Source organism: Lontra canadensis, unplaced genomic scaffold (assembly GCF_010015895.1).
Source record: "Lontra canadensis isolate GAN:19392208 unplaced genomic scaffold, GSC_riverotter_1.0 scaffold19, whole genome shotgun sequence".
NCBI lineage: Eukaryota > Metazoa > Chordata > Mammalia > Carnivora > Mustelidae > Lontra > Lontra canadensis.
The window spans coordinates 12,294,677-12,320,812 of record NW_022631013.1 but is presented as its reverse complement, the minus strand read 5'-3'; the positions used below and the strand labels follow the sequence as shown (position 1 = coordinate 12,320,812).

The 26,136-nt window shown below is 38.5% G+C and overlaps 1 protein-coding gene across 1 annotated transcript in view; it reads right to left on the bottom strand.

Moving 5' to 3' along the window:
- The window catches only part of MELK (maternal embryonic leucine zipper kinase), a 92,849-nt gene that overhangs the window by 37,769 nt on the left and 28,944 nt on the right, over window positions 1-26,136 (bottom strand). The window contains exons 9-10 of the mRNA XM_032860600.1: window positions 9,605-9,673; window positions 7,861-7,959 (exon numbers count right to left, since the gene is read on the bottom strand). Of these exons, the coding sequence (XP_032716491.1) occupies window positions 7,861-7,959; window positions 9,605-9,673 (168 nt within the window). The remainder of the gene's footprint in view (window positions 1-7,860; window positions 7,960-9,604; window positions 9,674-26,136) is intronic.

The following is a 26,136-nucleotide window of genomic DNA, read 5'->3' as shown; positions in this document are numbered from 1 at the left end:
AATTCCTTGAAACATATAAACTTCCCAAACTGAAACAAGAAGAAATAGAAAACTTGAATAGACCGATAACCAACAAAGAAATTGAATCAGTAATCAAAAAACTTCCAACAGACAGAAGTCCAGGACCAGATGGCTTCAGAGGCAAATTCTACCAAACATTTAAAGAAGTGTCACAGTGCCTGGGTGACTCAGTCAGTTAAGCATATAACTCTTGATCTCAACTCAGGTCCTGGTCTTAGGGTCATGAGTTCAAGCCATGTGTTGGGCTCCATGCTGGTTGTGGAGCCTACTTTAAAGAAAAAAAAAGAAGAGTTAATACCTATTCTCAAACTATTTCAAAAAATAAGAGAAGGAAGGAAAACTTCCAATGTCATTCTATGAGGTCAGCATTACCTGATACCAAAACCAGAAAGACATCACTAGAAAAAAACTACAGGCCAACTTCCCTAATGAACATTGATGCAAAAATCCTCAATAAAATACTAGCAAACCAAAATCCAACAATATATTGAAAAAAAAATCATTCACCACAATCAAGTAGGATTTATTCCTGGGTTGCAAGGCTGGTTCAATATTTGCAAATCAATCAACATGCTACATCATATCACTAAAAGAAAAAATAAGAACCATATGATCAATGATCATTTCAATAGATCCAGAAAGAGCATTTGACAAAGTACAATATCCATGCATGATAAAAACCCTCAACAAAGTTTTGAGAGAACATACTTCAACATATTAAAGCCCATATATGAAAAACCCATATATGAAAAAAATATCATCCTAAATGGGGAAAAACTTAGAGCTTTTCCTCTATGATCAGGAACAAGAAAGGGATGTAGACTCTCATCACTTTTACTCAACATAATACGAGAAGTCTTAGCCACAACAATCGGACAACAAAAAGAAATAAAAGGCATCCAAACTGTCAAGAAAGAAGTAAAACTGTCACTACTTGCAAATAACATGATACTCCATATGGAAAACCCAAAAGACTCCACCAAAAAACTGCTAGAACAAATTCGGTAAAGTCACGGGTTATAAATTCAGTGTACAGAAATCTGCTGCATTTCTATTCATTAATAATGAGGCAGCAGAACGGGAAATTAAGGAGTGCCTGGGTGGCTCAGTCGGTTGAGATTCTGCATTCTGCTCAGGTCATCATTCCAGAGTGCTGGGATCAAGCCCCGCATAGGGCTCCCTACTTTAGCAGGAAGCCTGCTTCTCCCTCTCCCTCTGCTGCTCCCCCTGCTTGTGCTCTCTTGCTCTCTCTCAAATAAATAAATAAAATCATTAAAAAGAGAGAGAGGGGGGCGCCTGGGTGGCTCAGTGGGTTGAAGCCTCTGCCTTCGGCTCAGGTCATGATCCCAGGGTCCTGGGATCAAGCCCCACATCGGGCTGTCTGCTCTGTGGGGAGCCTGCTTCTCCCCTGCTCCCGCCTGCCTGCCTCTCTGCCTACTTGTGATCTCTGTCAAATAAATAAATAAATAAATCTAAAAAAAAAAAAAAAGAGAGTGAGAGAAATTAAGGAATTAATCCCATTTACAATTGTACCTAAAACAGTAAGATACCTACGAATAAACCTAACAGAAGAGGTAACAGACTTATTCTCTGAAAACTATAAAACACTGATGAAAAAAATCAAAGATGACACAAAGAAATGGAAGACACTCCGTGTTCATGGATTGGAAGAACAAATACTGTTAAATGTCTATACCTCCTGGGGCGCCCGGGTGGCTCAGTGGGTTAACCCTCTGCCTTCAGCTCGGGTCATGATCTCAGGGTCCTGGGATTGAGCCCCGCATGGGGCTCTCTGCTCACCGGGGAGCCTGCTTCCCCCTCTCTCTCTGCCTGCCTCTCTGCCTACTTGTGATCTCTCTCTCTCTGTCAAATAAATAAATAAAATATTAAAAAAAAATGTCTATACCTCCTAAAGCAATCTACACATTCAATGCAATCCCTATTAAAATGCCAACAGCATTTTTCACAGAGCTAGAACAAACAATCCCAAATATTTGCATGGAACCACAAAAGACACCACGTAGCCAAAGCAACCCTGAAAAAGGAAAACAAAGCTGGAGGCACCATGATTTTGGACTTCAAGTTATATTACAAAGCTGTAGTAATCAAAACAGTATTGTACTGGCACAGAAATAGATACACAAAATCAATAAAACAGAATAGAAAACCCAGAAATGAATCTACAATTATACAGTCAGTCTTCAACAAAGCAGTAAAGAATATCCAAAGGGAAAAAGAATGTCTCTTCAACAAATGGTGTTGGGAAATCTGGACAGCAACATGCAAAAGAATAAAACTGGACCATTTTCTTACACCATACACAAAAATAAATTCAAAATGGATTAAAGACCTAAATATAAGACTTGAAACCATGAAAATCCTAGAAGAGAACACAGGCAGTACTTTTCTGACATAGCAACTTCTTTCTAGGTAATGTCTCCTGAGGCAAAGGAAACAAAATGAAAAATAAACCATTGGAACTACACCAAAATAAAAAGCTTCTACACAGTGAAAGAAACAATCAACAAAACTAAAAGGTAATCTATGGAATGGGAGAATATATTTGAGAATTATATATCTAATAAAGGGTTAGTATCCAAAATATATTAAGAACTTATCCTACTCAACACCCAAAAGATGAATAATTCAATTAAAAATGGGCAGAAGAACTACAGAGTATTTACCCCAAAGATACAAACGTAGTGATCCAAAGGGTCACGTGCACCCTAATGTTTATAGTAGCAATGTTCACAATACCCAAACTATGGAAAGAGCCAAGATGTCCATCAAAAGATTAATGGATAAAGATGACATGGTATGTATATACAATGGAATATTATGCAGCCATCAAAAAAACCTGAATCTTGCCATTTACAGTGACATGGATGGAACTGGAGGGTATTATGCTAAGCGAAATAAGTCAATCAGAGACTGACAATTATCATATGACCTGATATGAGGTATTTGAGAAAAAAGATAAGAGGATCATACGGGAAGGGAGGGAAAAATGAAAAAAGACAAAACCAGAGAGGGAGACAAACCATGAGAGACTCTTAATCTCAGGAAACAAACTGAGGATTACTGGAGGGGAGGATGGCGGGAGGGATGGGGTGGCTGGGTGATGGACACTGGGGAGGGTATGTGCTATGGTGAGTGCTGTGAATTGTGTAAGACTAATGAATCACACACCTGTACCCCTGAAACAAATAACATATTCTAAGTTGATAAAGCAAAAAATGGGCAGAAGGCATGGATAGACATTTTTCCAAAGAAGACATACAGATGGCCAACAGACACATGAAAAGATGCTCACAACATCACTCATTGTCAGGGAAATGCAAATCAAAAATACAGCAATGACCTATCACCTCACACCTTTCAATACAGCTAAAATCAACAACATAAGAAACAAAAGGTGTTTGTGAGGATGTAGAGAGAGGCAAATAAATGCTCTTGCACTGTTGGTGGAAATGCAAACTAGTGCAGCCACTGGAAAACAATATGGAGGATAAGGGGCACCTGGGTGGCTCAGCCAGTTAAGCATCCGACTCTTGGTTCTGGCTCAGGTCACGATCTCAGGGTCCTGAGATAGAGCCCTATACCAGGCTCCATGCTCAGCTGGGACACTGCTTGAGATTCTCTTCCTCTCCCCCTCTCCCTGCTCACATGCTCTCTCTCAGATAAATAAATAAATCTTAAAACAAAACAAAACAAAAAAAAAAAACACCCCTTAAAAATAGAACTATCCTATGATCCAGCAATCGCACTACTAGGTATTTAGCCAAAGCATACAAAAATACTAATTCAAAGAGGGGTGCCTGGCTGGCTCAGTCAGTGAAGCACACAACTCCTGATCTCAGGGTTGTGAGTTCAAGCCTCACACTGTGTGTGGAGATTACTTAAAAATAAAGTATTTTTTTAAAAAGGGGAGGATACATGCACCCTGAGGTTTATAACAGCAGTATCTGTAATAGCCAAACTACAGAAAGAGCCCAAGTGTCCATCTATGGGTGGATAAAGAAGATGTGGCATATACCTATACACACACACACACACACACACACACACACACACACAGGAATATTAGCCATAAAAAAGAATGAAATCTTGCCATTTGAATGACACGGATGGAACTAGAGAGTATTATACTAAGTGAAATAGAGAAAAACAAGATACCATATGCTTTCACTCATATGTGGAATTTAAGAAACAAACAGGCAAAGGGAAAAAGAAAGAGAGGCAAACCAAGAAACAGACTCTTAGAGAACAAACTGATGGTTAGCAGAAGGGAGGTGGGCAGGTGGGGGCTGGGGAAATGAGTGAAACAGGTGATGGGAATTAAAGAGTACATTTGTTTTGATGAGCACCAGGTGACATTTAGAAGTGTTGAACCACTATATTGTACACCTGAAACTAATACTACACTATATGTTAACTAACTTGAATTTAAATAAAAACTTAAAAAAAAAAAAAGAATTAAGTCACTGCTCTAACTGCATTTGCTCGGTAGATACTAAAGATATTGTGGAGGACCAAAGGGAATATGGAGAAGAGAAATTTTAGGAGCTGGCAGTCATAGGATAATCAGAAGGGATTTCATAACAGTGGGCAGACTAGTGAGAAGGAGCTAAAAACAAGCTTACTCTGATTTTCCAAGACTAGCTGGCTATTGAGAAGCGTATTTATTAATGTGATTATTCCAGAAAGCAAATACCTCACAGCTCTACCAAGTCCACATTGTGGCATGTCTGAAAAATCTGCAAGCTCTTCTGTTGACCCAAGCACATACCCCACTCCACTGCAGAAATTTTAGTAGATAATCAGAGAATGTGCCCAATTATCTGCAAAGGGCATTAAAACACTTCTCCTTTAAAGCATTACTTTTCTGGGACTCCTGGGTGGCTCAGTGGGTTAAGCCGCTGCCTTCGGCTCAAGTCATGATCCCAGGGTCCTGGGTTGAGTCCCGCATAGGGCTCCTTGCTCAGCAGGGAGCCTGCCTCTCTCTCTGCCTCTGCCTGCTTGTGTGCTTTCTCTCTCTCTTTCTGACAAATAAATAAATAAGATCTTTAAAAAATAATAATAAAAAAATAAAAAAAAAAAGCATTACTTTCCTAACCACATATCTATGTGAGGCTACATTTTCTTCCTATGCTTCAATCAAAACAGCATATCAAAACAGACTGAAAGCAAAAGCGGGTTAAGTATCCAAGGATCTTCTATTAAGCCAGATTTAAAAGTAATCTACAAAGATGTAAAGTGATGACACTCTTCAAAATTTATTTCTTAAATCCGTTATTTTTCATTTCTTGGTATCCTTATCTATATATTAGGGATATGAATTGTATTGACTTAAAAGGATACACCTTTCACAGTGGTTCCAGGCTTTGCCCTGTGGTTTGCTTTGGTGAATGGGATATTACCAAACATGATGCAAGCAGAGGCTTGAAAAATGAAGGATTAGAGTTTGCCCACTTTCTTGTCTCTTTTGGAATCCAGGCAGCATATCAGGAAGCCCAGGCTAGCCTGCCACACTCAATGTGGCCCAACAAACAGCCAACACAAACAGCTGGTCATGTGAGCAAGCCGGAGACCATCCTGCTACTATCAAGTCACCAGATGACTGCAGTCACATGACGACTCCAGGCAAAGAAGGCCTGCCTAAGAACTTCCTAGATGATCCTAGATGATCAGGGTATAGTCCACAGGGCTCTGAGGATCTCCAAGGTCAGAACTATTTTTATAATACTGTTTTTTTTTTCATTTTTCACAATGTTAATATTTGTAGCAATGGTACAAACACAATGGTGAGTAAAACTGTTGGTGCCTTAGTATGAATCAATGCAGTGACACCAACTACAGTAAGATACCATATTCTTAAAAAAAAAAAAAAAAATATCATATTCTTTGTCATGCAATTACAGTTGAAAAAAATTTTTAAGGCAGTTTCAATTAAGAATATGACTGATGAAGTAGTAAAAAGTATTAATTTTATTAAACCTTGGTCACTCAGTACACGTGTTTTTGATTTCTGTGTGACAAAATGGGAAGCATGCAGAAAGCACTTCTGCATACCAAAATACAACAGCTGTTTAGAGGAAAAGCACCTGTATGACTGGGTTATGAGTTGAATCACCTGTTTTCTTCATGGAACACCATTTTCACTTGAAAGACAAACTATATCTACACTTGGGTATTTGGCATTTTCTCAAAAATGAACAAAATGAACATGTCACTTAAAGGAAAACAAGCAACGGACAGTATTTGTTGCTAATGATATAATTTGGGCTTACAATCAAAAACTAGGATTTGGGGGACACCTGGGTGGTGCAGTCAGTTAAAGTGTCCAACTCTTGGTTTCAGCTCAGGTAGTGATCTCAGGGTTGTGAGATCGAGCCCCGTGCTGGGGTCTGCACTCAGCATGGAGTCTGCTTAAGACTCTTTCTCCCTCTCCCTCTGCCCCTCCCCACCAAAAGAAATAAATCTTTAAAAAGAAAATTGGGATTTTCAAAAATCTGTACCTGCCACCATTAGTATAACAGCTTTCTAATTCCTTTTTTTTTTTTTAATAGCTTTCCACTACTTAAAGACTCTTCTGATAAGATCAGTAGTGACTTTAAGAAATGTGAGGGTTTTTTTTTTTTATTATATAATGAAAGGTGTTAACTTTTGGAAGATCTGAATAACTCAGTGAAACAATATTTTCCAAATAACCAATGCATAATGTTACACGGGGAAGAGATCCAATGGATAGACCAGTGGATTTTAATACAATAGAGTACAACAACTTCATTGATTCCATAAGCAACTAACCCTTAAGAAACCACTATAAGGCTCATTAAGAAAGCTTAATGAACTAACACAGAATATCCCTACTTATCTGAAAAAGCTTTGAAAGTGTTAAACCATTTTCCCAGTACATATCTGTGTGAGGCTGCTTTTTCTTCATATGCTTCAATCAAAACAACATATCAAAACAGACAGAATATAGAAGCAGATGAGATCCTAGTGTCTTCTATCAAGCTAGACTTTAAAGAAATTCGCAAAGATGCTACTTCTCTCATTAAATTTATTTTTTAAAGTTATTTTTCATGAAAAAATTAACTTGAGATAAAATGTAATAGGTTTACTACTGTTACTTTTAAATGAATCAATCAATAAATATTCAGAGTGTACAGGAGTCCTCAGACTTAAAAGTGTGACAACCGGGGGCGCCTGGGTGGCTCAGTGGGTTAAAGCCTCTGCCTTTGGCTCAGGTCATGATCCTGCGGTCCTGGGATCGAGCCCCACATCGGGCTCTCTGCTAGGCGGGGAGCCTGCTTCCCCTCCTCTCTCTCTGCCTGCCTCTCTGTCTACTTGTGATCTCTGTCAAATAAATAAATAAATAAATAAATCTTAAAAAAAAAAAAAGTGTGACAACTGCTATAACCTCATTACTCCTCTAGGAAGTAGACAGAACTGTTAAACTACTTTTTACAGACAAACAAACAGATTTGACAAAGTTAAGTGACGTGCCTGCGATTTCTAGAGCACTGTTCACAATCCTAACTACATGTAAGAAATACCCGGAAGCTTTTAAAATTAACTAATTGTTCTGAGATGGGCACATTTTTTTTAAGGTCCCAGTGATTCTCATGTACAGCCTAAATTAAGAGCCACTGTCCTAGAGATTAACAGGCAAATGTATAATTAGGTTACAAGCATCATAAACACCAAACTGATAAACAAGTCTACAAAATACATTTTCTTTTATATTTAAACCACATCACTATAGGTCCTGAATCCACACAAAGATCAAACAAAGTCTTTTTGAAAAATTCTACCGGACTTCATTTTACTTACAGAATTCTTGCTTTGCCACTCAACAGGACAGTTGTAATCGTGCATGATCCAGGGATGGTTCAACAGATTTTTCACAGAAATCCGTTTCTTTGGGTCCACCTAGTGGTCATTGAGAAGTAGCTAGAGATTAACATTTCAAATAGGGAACACAGAACTCCTTTCTTCCTGAAGAACTCAAAATTCATCAGAACAGATGTAAACTTTATCATCACAAAAATGCTGTCAAAGACCTTAAAATGGCCTTGGAATAAATTCTATAAAAAAGGCAATAGAGGCAAGAAAACTATAGCAACCAACACGGGTTAGGAGATAAATGTTTAACAAACATGAACTTCATTGGTATGGACATTATTCATGAAGTTCAGTCAATCTATTGTATGATGTAATAGTCTTTGCTGGAAAACCTATTCACAGGAAATATTCACCAATTTAATATTCAAGCAGCCACAATGCAGGGCATTCATAGTGAATATGCAATCTCTACCTCCGATGAGCTTACAGTCACATAGAACAAGTTGAAAAGCACACATTTCTTTTCCATTTGTAATTTTCAAAAGTGAGGAGAGGAAAATTAATCAACAAAGATTAAGTTTTTTGGAGTTTAGAAGAAAGGATGAGGTGTTTTTCAATCTCATTATGGAGATTTGGTGGTCTGGCTCTACTTAATCAAGGTGGGTGAGCCTGAGGTAAATTTTGAATAAAAAGTGGAGATGGCTTAATAGATGGAAAAACGGGAAGATATTCTGAATACATTATAATGAAAAAATATTGCACTAATAAGATACTCATATTTTCTAAGTGTTGCCTATTAATCTCATTTTATCCTCATAACATAGAAGTGAGGCCAGGCTCAGAACCCCATCTGACAGATCAGAACCAGGTTAGATGGCATGCCTAGTGATTGGCAGAGTAGATACCTAGATTTTAGCACCCCTACCTTAAGCCCTTAAGAGGCCATTACCCCTAAATCAGTGGTTCTCAAAGTGTGGTTCCAAGACCCGGAGCATAAGCAACATCTGGAAGCTTGTTAGAAAGGCAGATTCCTAGTCCTGCCCCAGATCTATTGACTCGGACACTCTTGGGGTGGCACCCAGCAATCTGTGTTTTAACATGCCCATCTGGCAATCTTGATACATGCTAAAGTTTGAGAACCACTGCACAAGGTCATGGGGTCCCCTCGATTGTCCATCAGTTCATTGAAGCTTGTACTCCCTGTCTACTATACACTAATGTGCAAGACTGGGAGCAAGAAAGGGGAAGACAGTAGAGCAAGAGCCAGTCAGAGAAGACAGACAATGCTCAAGAAAAAGGAAGGAAAACCATATCAGCAAAGACATATGGTAGAGATCTGAAAGAAAATGCATTCACAGCACAATTAAGAAAGCATCTAGAGGAGGGCAGTAGATATAATGAATGGAATTGGTTAAGCTAATAGAGAAACAGCACTGTCCTCCAAACGTAGCAGCACTACACATATCTTTTGAAGATTTTGTTTATTTATTTGACAGACACAAGTAGGTAGAGAGGCAGGCAGAGAGAGGGGGAAGCAGGCTCCCCGCTAAGCAGAGAGCCCAATGTGGGGCTCGATCCCAGGACCCTGGTGGGATCATGACCTGAGCCGAAGGCAGAGGCTTTAACCCACTGAGCCACCCAGGTGCCCCAGCACTACAGATATATTACAGTTGGATCAAACAACTGCAATAGACTTCTATTATTTATTTAAAAAATAAATAACAAAGCTTACCTGCAGCATTTGTTGAAGAAGCAGAATGCTACTGGATGAGAGCCACTTAGGAACCTCATATTTCCCTCTCTACAAAAAACAAAGAAACATTTAAAAGATTTAGGTTAATCAGCCTTGACATCAATTTCTAAGATGACAAAGTGCTGTAGGTGTACTTCCAAGCTTGAAGACTTAACCCAAATATAAGATTTGGTAAACATTATTAACAACATAAGAAACATATCTCTTGCCCTAAAGAAGAAAATCCAACAAATTAAATATTGTCACCTCTACATTGTCCACATATCAGAGGAGGCCTAGAGCACAGAGAATGTAACTGGAATACATAAATGTGGAGGGCTTTGGGATCTGTAATGTGATTAAATGGACAGCCAGTACACACTGTAGTCAATTTTCGTAATGCTAAAGCAAATTTTAGTTTATAATCTCAGAACAATTATCAGTTGACAAAATTAAGTAACAGAAAATGTATTTGGTGGCAGGACATAGGCTGTGGTTAAAAACAGGTCACATAGGAACACCTGGGTGGCTCAGTCGTTAAGCGTCTGACTTCAGCTCAGGTCATGATCCCAGGGTTAGGGTTAGCGGGAAGCCTGCTTCTCCTTCTCCCACTCCCCCTGCTTGTGTTCCCTCTCTCCTGTGTCTCTCCGTCAAATAAATAAATAAAATCTTAAAAAAAAAAAAAAAAAGGTCTCATATCATCCATAGGACAGAATTCATAATCATTGAGGGAAACTGATGCAAACCATTTTCTAAGTCAAATGCATGTTTTGGGAATGGAAGACGCTCAGGAGACAAATGTTTACAATCTAGAATACCCAAAAATTAGTTACCAATTCATCAACCAAAGAAAAGACCAGGGGCTTGCAAAACACTAATAGGTAATAGCACATCTATTTACACAACCTGCCATACACCCTCTCACAATTCAGAAGAAACAACAGAATCATTTCTCTTAGCAAAGGACAAATTGTTTAATGATGTTAGGATAAAAGGTTAATTATTTGAAAAAAAATTAAGATTGAACTTTAATTCAGTTTATATCAAAATTAATTTCATCCAGATTAAAGAAGGAATAGAAATACATAACCACAGAGTACTTAAGTAAAGAAGAGGAAATTTCTGGAATTTTTCTAAACATGACACAAACCCAAAACTATAAAGATTAACCGTTGACATTTCTATATAGCAAAACAGTATTAAAAAGTTAACTAAAAACAAATGGAGTAAAGAAAATTTTCCACCTAAATGACTAAATATTAATAAACTTCATTGCATAAAAAGCTCTTACAAATCACTAAGGTTTCACCACCAGCCAACATGTGCTGCCCACATAGTCCCTCAACTCTTCAAATGGCCAGAAAACAGAGTCATCTTTAATTTCTCTTTCTCTCATAACTCACATCTGATCCATCAGCAAAATCTATTGGTTCTATGTTAAAAATCTACACAGAGCCACTTCTCACTACTTCCACCATGCCACTAGCATCTCCCACCTGGCATATTGCAAGAGACTCCTAACTGATGTTCCAGATTCCACTACTGCCCCTCTCCCACCCCCAGGCTAATCTCTACTCACCAGCCATGTTTTCTTAAAACATCGGTTCAGATCATGCTTCTTCACCACCCAAAACTCTCCAATGCTTCCCCAGATCACTGAGAATAAAATCCAAATACCTTATTTTGGTTCCAAGGTCCTACATGCATGTTCCCTATCCCCACTTCCACCCAACTCCTTGCTACTACTCAGACTCACCTCCTAACACTCCCCCTCACTCACCAAACTACAGTGACATTCCAAACACAGTCCAGCCTTAGGGTCTTCGTACTGTTTGTATCTTCTGCTTAATAATGCTTTCTCCAATATCAGCAGAGCTTTGGCCTTAATCTTCAGGTCTCCACTATACACTAGTGGTATCAGTGAGGCCTCCCACAACCGCTTTTATAACATATCATCCCCCACAATCATTCTCCACCTCCTTTTCATACGTACTTTTTCTTCAGTCCGTATCCCCACTGATCATATTACATATTTACTTGTTTATTTACTGCCTTACTACAATAGAACATAAGCTCCTTAAGGACAGGATTTTGTCAGTACTGTTCGCAAAGAACAGTGTCTGGCTCTAGCATATAAAAGGTATTCAATTAATATTTGTTTAGTAAATAAAGGGATGGGATGAAAAGCAAAAACTCCAAAAGAAAATGAACAAAGAATATTCATGGATAATATCCAAAACAAGAACTTTTAAATGGCCAACAAACATGAAAATATGTCCAACTAACCTAGTAATAAAAAAGTAATTAATTTAAACAAAAAGATAACATCTGTTGTCTATCAAACTGACAAATTTAAGAAAAACATTATCCAGGGACTCCTGGGTGGCTCAGTTGGTTAAGCCAATCTTTAAAAAAAAAAAGAAAAACATTATCCAGTGTTAATAAAGAGTTCAGGGACAAGAGTCTGAGGGTTTTGAAGGGGGCGGGGGGTAGGAGGTTGGGGGAACCAGGTGGTGGGTATTAGGGAGGGCACGGATTGCACTGAGCACTGGATGTGGTGCAAAAACAATGAATACTGTTACGCTGAAAAGAAATAAAAAATTTATAAAAAATATTTTTTAATTAAAAAAAAAGCACTTATACTCTTATAGAACACTCTTATAAAAACACTCAAAATCGCATATCCCTGATCCAGCAATTTCACTCCCAAATTTATCCTAAGCAAATAATTTGGCATATAAAATACATGAACAGTAACATTCATCACAGAATCACAGAATTGTTTGTGATAACGAAGGAACATAGTCTGCTGGCAAATTCCTGAGGGTCCCCCAAACTAATGAGGGAAGACAAAAAGCACTGAATAAGGCTCCTGAGTCAGAAATATAATACAGGTCCAGGGAGACAAGGGCAAGCACACATGCACACAGGAACACATGTGTGCACACACTAACCCTACAGCAGTTAAAGAAGACTAGAAGGGTGGAGACAGGTAGATGGAGACTCTATCGACTAGCCCAAGCATTGGGGTTCTCTGCCCTTTTTTTTTTTTAAGATTTTATTTATTTATTTGTCAGAGAGAAAGAGAGCACAGGCAGGCAGAGTGGCAGGCAGAGGCAGAGAGAAAAGTAGGCTCCCTGCTGAGCTAGGAGCCTGATGCAGGACTCGATGCCAGGACCCTGGGGTCATGATTGAGCCCAAGCCTACTTAACTGACGGAGCCACCCAGGCATCCCAGGTTCTCTGCTCTTACAAACTGTCCAGGACATCATCCTCACAAAAGTCAGCCCAGCTCCAAGGCCATGGGAGAAACAGAAACGTATGGGTCACTCAGAGTCCTAGACTTACATGGCAGGTTAGATTCTGATTATGTTAAAGAAACGAGCAAAGTTCCAAAGAAGCGTTATCAAGCAATAAATTTCAAATGAAAAGGTGTCAATGTCAAAACAACTCCATCTCGGACTCAGCCTCTCTGATGAGAGCAGAGGGGCTGGCCTACAAAGCGTTCCCAGAAAAGGCAAGAGCTTTCTTTCATTTACAAATGACATTTAATGTTATTAAATTTTTCAATCTCCTTTATCCAGAGCACTCAATATCATCCAGAGAGCCCATTCTTATTTACACCTTGCCAGTGCACCTTAACACTAGCCAGTGCTAGAAAATGAATTACAGTGATAAAGCCTTTAATTCACTTCTCCTTGCTCCATGCAGGCCTATCCCTGGCAAGAGGGCATTTTTAGATGCTTCAGCCAAGTCTCTGGGACTGAGCAGTAAGTCACAGCTGCTGTTCCACTGGCTCTGACCCTCCTATCTGAGCTCCTAACTCCTGAGATCAAGGCCTCTCGTGATTCAAATCCTGGGTGTCTTAATTTCTTTCTTAGCAACCTGACCATTTGTCTGTCCTCTCAAACAGTCGGGCTTGCTCTTGCCAGAGTCTCACAGAAAGCAGAGACCAGCCTGGGGTAAGGACTCTCCTATCTGCTTACACTGATCAAATGGTTATGACCTACCTAAATCTTCAATCACAACCTATTCCTATGGTGTCCTCTGTCATGTTTCATTCACTGGTCAGAACCCCCATGAACTCTGGGGGTCTCCCCTCATGCTGACAGTGGAGCCTTTAGCTGCTTACTCTCTGGACACCGCCTACACTGGGTGTAGTCCCAAACACATGTCCACCCAGAATGTGTGAATGCACTCTTATTTGGAAATAGAGTCTTCCACAGATGTAATCAAGTTAAGATGAAATCATACTGAGTAGGGGTGGGCCCTAAATCCAATATGATTGGTGTCCTTATAAAAGGAGGGAAATTGGGACACAGGGACACAAACAAAGGGAAGTAGGCCATGTGAAGACAGAGGCAGAGACTGGAGTGATGCATCTACAATTCAATGCTTTCCAAGGTTTGCCAGCAAACACCAGAAGCTAGAAAGAGGCAAAGAAGGATTCTCCCCTAGAGCCTCCAAAGAGAACATGGCCCTATCGACACCTTGGACTTGGACTTCTAGCCACCAGAACTGTGAAATAATGAATTTTTGTTGTTTTAAGGCACTGCCTTGTAGTACTTTGTTATAATAACACCAGGAAATTATACACCATCTATAAGGGTCTACACATACCTCTCTCCCATCAGCGCGTGCCCACCCCAAGGAAAGGTCTGATTCTAGGTTCTAGCCCTTTCTGGTCTGCTCCAACACAGATAATAGGCCCATCACCAGATCTATCAACATAGAAGAAATGTTATGCCTTTAAATTCAGAAAGTACCACCCAAAACAAAAGTACTCTTAACTAAAAGCAGCAGTATTCTACAGAAACCAGATGTAAAAAGAAATATTCAGAATGAAGTACTGAATAAGAAAATCTCCACTAGATTGATTCCAAGTTCCTCTTTGCCTCATTTTATCACCCCTTTTATCATCCCATCTTGAATTCATGACGAATCTTCATACAGATCCCCCTACTGTGCTATCCCAAGTCCCCCCACTAAGTTAGCACCACCAAAACTATCCTAGCCAGAAAGAGGCAAGAATGGGTCAATGAAAAGCAAGGAAACAGTGAGGGGCTGGAGTCAACATTACACGTGAATCCCAGCCTGCCTCTCAGTCGCTCCATGAACTTGTACATGTTATTTAATCTCTCTGGACCTATTTCCTAAGACAGTAGTCTTTGGAGACGAATTTCCTAGATTCAAATCCAGAATCTACCACTTCCTAGTCATGTGGATGAGCTACTGAATCACGCTGTGCCTCAGTTTCCTCATCTGTACAAAGAAGCAAAATAATAGTACCTACTCCAAAAACTGTTGCTAGGATTCAGTGATTCAATACATATGAAGCACTGAGCAGAGTGCCAGGCACATAGTAAGAACGCCACATATGTTAGTTCTACTACTGTCACCTCTACAACTAAGGCTACTATTACTACTACTATTGTTACTGTCTGTAAAACAAGTAATTCCACCCATAGGATTCTAAAAGGAATAAAAGAGAATATGTGAAAGCACTCAACACAATGCCCTGCACATAAGAGACAATAAATGTTTGTTGAATCTGAAAGAAACAGGAGGGAGAGAAGGATGCCCAAAATAGTAACAGACCAGAGATGGGTATGTTAGCCAAAACCATGCCTGCCAGAGTGCTAAATACTCAATACTGTAAGAAAGGCTAGAGTCATTCTGGGGAATGCCACATGTCCTCCCAACGGAGCTATGCCCCACTGCAGCTGCCTCAGGACTGCCTGGTAAGGAATGCATCATCTAGTCAAGCCCGGCTCCCATTACATCTTGAAGTGTACCCACCCACTTTCCCTGTTGGGACAGAAGAGCTCTGGAGAGTACCATCTACGGTAAGTCATGAGGTCTGTGACCCATCACCAACACCCGACATCTTCAGCTTCATTCTTTGCACTGAGATACTGACAGTAATAGAATTCAGAGCCGAGTTTACTGCCAGGCTTAACCCAGCCTCTTAATTGTACTTAACACTTTAAAACACACAAAACACTTGCATATATATTTTATCCTGTGCAGTAAGCAAGGGTTATTAACCACATTACACAGATGAGAAAACTAAGTCTCAACCAGGGAAATCAAGCACTTGTTCAATATTATAAAGCACTTGTTCTCAGCTGGGGGTGATTTTGTTCCCCAGAAGACATCTAGCAGCATCTGGAGACCTTTTTATGTGTGCAACATAATGATATAATATATGTATATATTATGAAATGATTACTACCATAAGTTTAATTCATATCTATCACCACACATATTTACAAGTTTTGTTTGCCTAGTGTTTTTCTTGTGATAAAAACTTTTAAGATCTACTCTCTTCGCCACTAGAGACTTCTTTTGTCATGACTTGGGAGCTACTACTGGCATCTAGTGGGTACAGGCCAGGGATGCTGCTAAACATCCTACAGTGCATAGGACAGCCCCCCCCAGACAGCCCCCGTAACGTAGAATTATCTAGTCCAAATTGTCAATAGTGCCGAAATTGATAAACATTATACAGAGCAGAAAAGGGGTGGACATGGAACTAAAAAGAAACATACGGTACTTTTTCTGTTGTACTATGCTGGAAAGTCTAAGAAAGCCTAGAGGTAAACAGGAAGAAAGGCTCCTTATTTCAATATTGGAAGTATACCCAAAGGTCTAATGGAAAAGACCTTGAGATGAGCAATTCTATTGGGGAAGAACATCTCCATAAAAGGCCCTCTATCAACCAGGGCTGTGCAACTTAACCCTCATTTCTGCTCAGTCTTTAGAGAATTCTTGTTTATTTAAGGGACGATTACCTTGCAAATGAGAGCAAGAAATGGGTAATAGAGAAACCAAGTGGCAGTGGGGGGGAGGATATGACACCCTGTGGGCTAAGCAAGATAATCCTGAGAATTCTAGAGAGCTTGAAATTGTTCATTTTTCACATGGTTCCAAGAAAGGCAAGCAATCTTTCTAACACATAATTACAGTATATAGTCAACTCAATAATTGTAAAATATAATCTTATAAAAAGATAATGTGCCCATTTTCTTTAAAATTATAAATTATACTTGTTAGAAAGCAATTTTACTTGCAAGCTATTCAACTTTCATTTACTAAATTATTTATACTTCCTTAATATTGGTGTACCCAGAACTGGAATACAGTCATGCTTGTCTCTTTTTTTTTTTTTTTTAAGATTTTATTTATTTATTTGAGAGAGAGAGAGAGTGAGAGAGAGCATGAGAGGGGAGAAGCAGACTCCCCATGGAGCTGGGAGCCTGATGCGGAACTCGATCCTGGGACTCCGGGATCATGACCGAAGGCAGCCGCCCAACCAAATGAACCACTCAAGCGCCCAGTCATGCTTGTCTCTGAATGCAGTAATGGTAAATGAATATAGGTGACATTAATAAGATTAATACCCAATCTGCTGGTAATCATACTAGAAACTGCTGTTGAGCATTTTGGTTAAAATAGTCAACAAATGCAAAAGATAAACACAGTCTGCCTCTTAAACAAGAGTTACATATAGTGTGTGAAATATTGCTGGGTTTTTCAATCAGACCAAAAAGAACTGAAGAAAGTGTTATTCCCAAGTGAGGAATTTTAGAACATTCTAGGCAAAGATACATACTGCATGCAAGTGATACGACACCTTAATTAGATTCAACCAGCAGACTGTATTACACTGCGCCTCGGAACAATAGTTCTGAGCCAAGATTACGATAAATTTCAAAATCTATAATGTGTGAAATTAAATTCCACAATAATGCATAAAAGTCCTAATTTGAATCAATTTTCAACTTGTAAATACATGAAAAACTAAAAAATGGAATTCAGAGTAGGAGAAACAAAGAATATACAGTTATCAGTAAATAATATTAATTAGGAAGGTTAAATCTCTACTGAACAAGAATTAGATATTTTCTACCATATTCATTCCAATGCATAAATATCTGATTTACCAAAAATATCAGAATACCCCCCAAAAGATTAAAACAAACAAACAAACAAACAAATGTAGAGAACACTGAAGATTGTATGTTGGTACATTCCCCATGCACTGGAGAAATAACATATTAATAACCAAGGGCATTGATTTCATGGCTGCCATATGAATGTGAACCTGAAGTAGCAGCAAGTGAAAGCAAATAGACAGTATGGAAACTTAGGTCCAGATAGGTTAAAAAAAAAAAAAAGAAAAGAAAAGAAAAACAAAGCTTAGAGTTAAGTCAGTAAATGAGAAACACCTTGGATCTAGTGTAGATCAATTTCTGTAAGGCATTAATGGTCACTCAGCTCATCTTTGTGAATAAGACCACAAAACTTTGGTTAACTGTACCTTATAGGGACCAAAACCCAATTCTCTAAATACCTATTCTATTCAGTTTTTTAATTGACAACTTGGATTAGAGCTATTTAAGAAACGTGCGAAGGGGCACAAGGCTGGGAGAGACAAGTGATACTGATTTATGAAGGCAGAATCAAGATTTAAAATTTCAACAGAAATTACAGGCTGAAACAAACAAAGGAACACAAATGGAAACAAAGAAAAGTCAGACAACTTACAGCTACTCAGAGCTAGAACGGACCTTGAAATGACTGATTTGACTGCAAGGCTCTAACACTACTGATAAAGAAAACAAGGACCCACCTAAATTGCTCCACCAGCAGTGACACCCAAAGTGAGTAAAAAAGCTGATGCACAATAATATGAATTAAGAGAATTAACTTGTAGTCTTGGTAAATCTGACAAGTTGGGATGTCCGATACTATTCCCAAGTGAATGGACACAAAAAGAAGTTCGGTATTGGGGTCACTTTCCCACCTAGAAGTCTATGATTCTCTGGAGACTAGTAACTACAAAGTTAAGAAACAGTATTTCAGGATGGTTATGAGAACTAGCTTGGAGCTTGACAAGCTGAGTTCAAATCTCTCTGCCACTTACCAGCCAAAAGACTCTGTGTAAGTTATTTAAAGTTTCTGCCCCTTAGTTTCCTCATCTATAAGAGGGGTAGAGTAATAGTAACTAGGCCACTTAGAGAATGACAAGAGAAGCTCATGAATATTAAGTACTACTTTTGTAACAAGAGAATAAGAATATCCATGCCAGCAAACATTTTATTTTTTCTAAGAATCCACATGAGAGGGTCATGAAAATACAAAACATACACACTTCAGAATGCTCTCTCTCCTTGGAAGGAAAAAAAAAAAGGAGTAGGGGAATAAAGCACAAAAATCAACAACAAGGTGTGCCTGGCTGTCTCAGTCAGTGGAGCATGTGACTCCATCTCAGGATTGTGAGTTCGAGCTCCACATCGCGGATAAAGATTACCTGAAAAACAAAATCTTTAAAAAAAAATCAACATAAAAAAATTTATGCGGATGCTCTACGCAGCAGAGACTTCGGCACAACTCAAGTAAACATACAACTCCACTGCTGTAGACACTCAGACTTCACTGGAGAAGGCATCTCCTCCACTTATTACATCAGTTTTAGGGGTTCAAAACTCACACAGAACTTCCTCATTCTACTTTTTTTTTCAATTTTCTTTTCTTTCTTTTTTTTTTTTTTGTTTTAAAGATTTTATTTATTTGACAGAGAGAGAGAGATCACAAGTAGGCAGAGAGGCAGGCAGAGAGAAAGGGGGAAGCAGGCTCCCCACTGAGCAGAGAGCCTGATGCAGGCCTCAATCCCAGGACCCTGAGATCATTACCTGAGCCAAAGGCAGAGGCTTAACCCTCTGAGCTGCCTCGGCGCCCATCATTCTACTTTTTTTTTTAAGATTTTATTTAATTATTTGACAGATAGAGATCACAAGTAGGCAGAGAGGCAGGCAGAGAGCGAGAGAAGAGAAAGCAGGCTCCCTGCCAAGCAGAAAGCCCAATGCGGGGCTCGATCCCAGAACCCTGTGATCATGACCGGAGCCAAAGGCAGAGACTTTAACCCCCTGAGCCACCCAGGTGCCCCCATTATTTTACTTTTTAAAAACTTATTACTAGCAAACCAAATTCAACAGCCTACTAAAAGAATTATACACCAATACCAGGTCAGATTTATTTAAACCCTGGAATGCAAGGAAGGTTCAACATACACAAATGAATACACATTATACAGCACATTAACAGAATGAAGGAGAAAAAAAAAATACATGATGTCAGCTGATGCAGAAAAGTCATTTGACAGAAATCAAAACCCTTTCATGATAAAAACATTCAATAAATTAGAAATAAAGAGGCAACTACCTCAAAATAACAAAAGTCATAAATGAAAAATCCATAGCTAGTATCACACTCAGTGGGGAAAGACTGAAAGCTTTTCCTGCAAGACCAGGAACAAGACAAGGATGGCCACTCTCACCACTTCCACTCAACACAGTACTAGAAGTCCTAGTCAGAACTATTAGGCAAGAAGTAAAAACCTTACATGATTCAAAATTTAAAAGAGCATAGAATGAAAAGTCTTCCCTTCGTTCCTTTCTCCCAACTTTTCTCTCGAAAAAGAACAGCAACTACAACAACTTGTGTCCCCTTCTATGTATGAGTAAATAACACAAATATGCCTCCCTTTCTTTCATTTTTACAAAAATAACAGTACAGTATACATACTATTCCTAACTTGCTTTTCCCCCCAACGATCTATCTTGGGTATCAGTCATAAGAGTAAAAAGCTTCCTCGTTTATTTGTATGGCTGTAGAACATTCTATTATAAAGAAGTACAGTAATTTAATAGCAGTGTTTTTCAAAAGAAAAAGAAGCACTATTAACACTCACAAACACATAAAAAACTAAGAAATAAAAACATGGACAAGCAGTAAATAAGTGTGTTTCTAGGCTATGAACATAAAGACCCTCTGAAGGACTGGAATTTCATACAACTGAAAGAGCACCCAAGGCCAGGCCAGCAATCCTGGCTCATTCATTTTCCATTATTAATACCACAGATACGTTACCAAGTCATTCCTTTTTATAATGGAATAGACCTTATTACATCAAATTATGGACACATTAGCTTTCCAAACATTCCATTTAAACAGTACACCAGGGAAAAAAGTCATAGTAGAATAGCCGGAAAAATTCTAGAGGAAAAACAGAATAATAAGAAAAGGCTAATTCTACCAAACATAAAATAAATGGTATAATAAAGATACAGCAACTAAAACAATTATGTATCAGACAAGAATAGACAAAAATTACAATAAAATAAAAACTCTAGAAAAAGAAATACATAAATGCAGAAATTTAATACATAATAAAACCATCCTTTCAAATCAATGGGAAAATGATGGATTATTCAATAAGCAGTCCTGGGACAACCAATTACTTATTTTAGAATAAATAAGTAATAATTTATTTAAAAATAAAAGATCCCTAGAAACTATCACAGATCAGAGAGGGCTAAGAAGATATGACAACTAAATATAACATGGTATCCTGAGAGAATCTTAGAATAGAAAAAGGACATTAGAGAAAAACTAATGAAACTGGACTAAAGTACAAAATTCAGTTAATATTAATGTACCAATGCTGGTTCTTTAGTTGTAACAAGATGTTAATAATAGGAAAAACTGAGTGAGGGATACATGGGAATGTTGTACTATCTCTGCAAATTTCCTGTATATCTAAAACTATTTTAAAATAAAAATTAGGCTGAAGGGGCGCCTGGGTGGCTCAGTGGGCTGCCTCTGCCTTCAGCTCAGGTCATGATCTCAGGGTCCTGGAATCGAGCCCCACATCGGGCTCTCTGCTCGGCAGGGAGTCACTTCCCCTTCTCTCTCTGCCTGCCTCTCTGCCTCCCTGTGATCGTCAAATAAATAAATAAAATATTTTTTAAAAATTGGGCTGAAAAAGAAAAAAACTGGGTCTCTATTACTTCTTACACCAATATTAATTTCTGGTAGATCAAAAAATTACTATTTAAAAAATTTAAAATTATTAGGGTGCCTGGTTGGTTCATCGGTGGAATGTGCGACTCCTCACACTTAGGGTTGTGAATTCGAGCCCCATGTTGGGTGTAGGTTACTTAATAATATCTCCAAAAAAAAAAAAAAAGCTAATGATACTAGAAAAAAAGCATGAAGAAAAAAACTGAAATATATAGGGATACCTGGTGTCTCAGTTGATTAAGCGGCTGCCTTCAGCTCAGGTCGTGATCCCAGCATCCTGGGATCAAGTCCCACATTAAGTTCCTTACTCAGCAGGGAGCCTGCTTCTCCCTCTACCCCTCCCCCACTGCTGTGCTCACTCTGTCTCTCTGACAAATAAATAAATAAAATCTTAAAAAAAGAAATCCTGAAATACACAGATTTTAACACACAGGACAAATGTTAATTTCCTTGGGATGCTCTATGAGATGGAATTACCATGTCATAGGATATACCTGGCATCCAGAGGAATACAGCCTCTGGATGCAGACCACCTGAGTTCAAATCCCAGTTCTGTCAATAATTAATTGAAGAGCTTCAGGCAACTATTTTCCTGCTCTCTGCTTCACTTTCCTCATCATTAAAAAGGGTATGATAGGGGCACCTGGGTGGCTCAGTGGGTTAAAGCCTCTGCCTTCGGCTCAGGTCATGATCCCAGAGTCCTGGGATCGAGCCCCCGCATCAGGCTCCCTGCTCGGCAAGGAGCCTGCTTCCTCCCTCTCTTTCTGCCTGCTTCTCTGCCTACTTGTGATCTCTGTCTGTCAGATGAATAAGTAAAATCTTAAAAAAAAAAAAAAAAAAAAGGTATGATAACAGTACCTACCTCAGTGGACTATCATGTGGATTACATGAGTTAATCCATGTAGAATGCATAGACCAACACTTGGCTCATAGCAAATACTCAATGAATGATTAGAAAATAACCTAAAATATTCAACAAGAAAATGGCTAGACAAACTATTTGTAAAAATGAGTTAATGTTATATGTACAAAATGGTACATACTGTTGAATAAAGACAAATACAGAATTATATTAGTATGATATCATTTATGTTAAGAAAAAATACAAAATACTAGAAATACAAATAAAAGTTCTAAAAGAACCAAAGTGATAATAGTAATTACCTATGTGAGAGGTCAAGAGAACTTCAGTTATCTGTAATGTTTTAATTCTTTATACAGAAAATATTTTTATGCACTGCTTATGTAATTGTGAATTAAAAATTCATTTTTAAAAATGATGTACCCAAACTTAGAATCAAAGAAATTTCATAATGAATACTACACATCCATTAAAAAAACAATGAAAACCTATATACGCTGCTGTGTACAAATATGAAACAATCTTCAAAGTAAAGCGTTAAATTTAAAAAAGGAGGGGTATCTGTGTGGCTCAGTTAGTGTCTGCCTTCAGCTCAGGTCATGATCCCAAGGTCCTGAAATCTGAGTCCCACGTCAGGCTCCTTGCTCAGCAGGAGCCTGTTTATCCCTCTCCACTCTGATCCTGCTTTCTCTCTCACTATATCTGTGTCTCTCTCTCTCAAATAAATAAGTAAAATCTTTATAAATAAATAAATAAATACATTTTTTAAAAGTAGGGGGTGCACCTGGGTGGTTCAGTCATCTAGGCATCAGACTTTTAGTTTCATCTCAGGTCATGATCTCAGGATTGTGAGATCGAGCCCCACATCAGGCTCCGTGCTCAGTGCAGAGTCTGCTTGAGATTCTCCCTCTCCCTCTGACTGCCCCTGCTCGCTGTCTCACTAAAATAAACAAATATTGAAAAATAGAACAAAAAGGAAAAAAAGGAGAAGGGGGCAAGGTCCATTCACTATGTGGATTATACAGTCCCAAAGGATATATACAGATATATAAAGGTTTGTATAAGTACAGCTAATTCCTACAAATGTATAAAAGAAATCTCTAAATAGTTGTCTCTGTGGTAGAAAATAGAGGCCTAAGCGAACAGGAAGTTTTTTTGTTTTGGGTTGGTTTTTTTAATATATACTCCTTAGTAATGTTTTAGCTTTTTACCTAACATACATTCTTTGTTTTTCATTATAAAAACAATTAACTGAATGTTAGTTTTTTGATAAACTACAAGCCTGGGCATTTTAGACCAATATTCTAGAAAGGGAGTAGGCAGGCTCTGGGGAGGACCATTCTACTACAGATCACAAACACTAAGCCAGGAGTCAGCAAATTTTTTTCTGAAAAGGAACAGATAGTAAATAGTTCTGGTTTTGTGGGCCATACAATCTCTGTCACAACTACTCAACTCCACCAACTGTTGTGCAAAAGCAGCCACAGACAATATGTTAACAAACAGCTATGGCTATGTTCCAATAAAATTTTATTTAAACGAATAGGTGGTGGGCCAGATTTGGCTGGTAGGTCACAGTCTGCCAACCTCTATATCACCTGGGCAAAAAGACTGACTGAAGTTCTAGCCAACCTTTCTTTGCCTTTGGCACTCTAGAAAGGAGTAAGTTAAGCTACAGCACAGATCAGCACAGATTTGGAATTATTCACACACCTGTGCTTCACGCTTCTAACTCAAGAGTCAGACTTGGTAGGAACAATTCCATGATAGATCAACTACTATTTCCAATAGGATAAGACAACAATATATCCTGCCCTCAATCCTTGGTCCACCTACCCCTTCTGTTTAACTTGTCCCTACTGCCTTGATATAACTCGGAAGAGCTGCATGCACGCCCATCTGCCAAGCAGTCTTCTTACATGTGCATTACATTTTAACATTGCAAATCAAAGATTACAGCCTGTCTAATCATTATAAAAAAGATATAATTATTCTAAAATCAAAGTTTATAGTTGGTAAATGCCTACGGTACCTCATTTTGTTTTACTAAGTGGATATCCATGGGGTATATAGAAATTAGACTATCCAAAGTCAGACATCTTTACTGAGCCTTTGTATGGCCAAGGTGAATATTCAAAACTTTTCCTGGATAAAATTATTTTTTTTAATTTTTTAAAGATTTTTACTTATTTATTTGACAGAGAGAGAGAGAGAGATCACAAGTAGGCAGAGAGGTAGAGGGGGAAGCAGGCTCCCTGCTGAGCAGAGAGCCCCATGCGGGGCTTGATCCCAGGACCCTGGGACCATGACCCGAGCCGAAGGCAGAGGCTTTAACCCACTGAGCCACCCAGGTGCCCCCTGGATAAAATTATTATAGTCATCTTTTCTGGCATAATGTCTTACTATGATTCCTGTACTTATCATCAAGAAGTCAATAATCCTCAGAAGTCTCCATATTCACAAAACAATGCCAATCCTAGCTCCTGTTACAGTGACAGTCACTTTTGCCCCTAGCATAGCCATAACTTCAGGAAATTCCATTCATGTGAAAACACTGGAAAGGAAATAGCATAAATAGATACAATATAAAATTCCTTATACATGCATAATTTGAAAAAGATACATAAAAATCTGATATATACTTTGCCACTGATAAATAATCTTATACCAATTAACTCTGAGAAATTAGACAAAATGGGCACATTCTTTATGTTCAAAACTGAACTGAAACTCATTTGAGATGATCAGGAGTTCAGTTTAATGAAACAATAATAGGAAAAATACCCTTCAATTAACTTTATGGGGCTAAAATCTTAAAAACAAAAACAAACAAATACAACAGTTTAAGAAAAGAAAGTACATATTAATCTCTGAACAAATTTTAAGTCCTAGACAAAATACTGGCAAACCAAAGTTGGACATGTATATGAATAAGGGCAAACATTTATCGAGCACTACTCGGAATGCTGCGCATAGCTTAATGCATTTAATCCAAACAACCCTAGATTGTAAAAACAATCATTCCATCCATTTTACAGAGGAAGAAACTAAGACTCAAAGAGGCTCAGTAATTTGCCATATTCTGTCCACAGACAGAAAGCAGAGATCTTGGATTTAAAAAATACCACGGAGGGGCGCCTGCGTGGCTCAGTGGGTTAAGTCTCTGCCTTCGGCTCAGGTCATGGTCTCAGGGTCCTGGGATCGAGCCCCACGTCGGGCTCTCTGCTCTGTGGGGAGCCTGCTTCCCCCTCACTCTCTGCCTGCCTCTCTGCCTACTTGTGATCTCTCTGTCAAATAAATAAAATCTTAAAAAAAAAAAAAAAACAACACCATGGAGATTCTGATTTAATTGCTCTGGGGGCCAGACCCAATATATTTTAAAGCACTCTAAATGATGCTAATATGCAGAGAAATTATGTCGGCATAGCCAAGGCAGAAGAAGTTTTAGTCAAGATTTAAATATGAAACAAGAAGCAGAGGTAAGAAAACATAATTTATAAGATCTTTCCAACAGTGACTTTCTAGGATTATGTGTTCCCACACTGTCTTTCTAGAATTCTAAACAGTATATAAGATTTCATGCTATACCACCGAATAGATCCAATTCTAGTTCATCTAGGAGAAATATGTTTGTCAGTTTCTTTGGCATGGAATTCCAAAAAAAAAAAAAAAAAGAGTGAGGTAAAATATACTAGTAGTTACAGTATTAAAATTATTTTCAGAACAAGAAACATAGCTCTACTACTTTAAAGAAAAGAGCAGCAAAAAGAGTGAATTATTGGGGTGCCTGGGTGGCTCAGTGG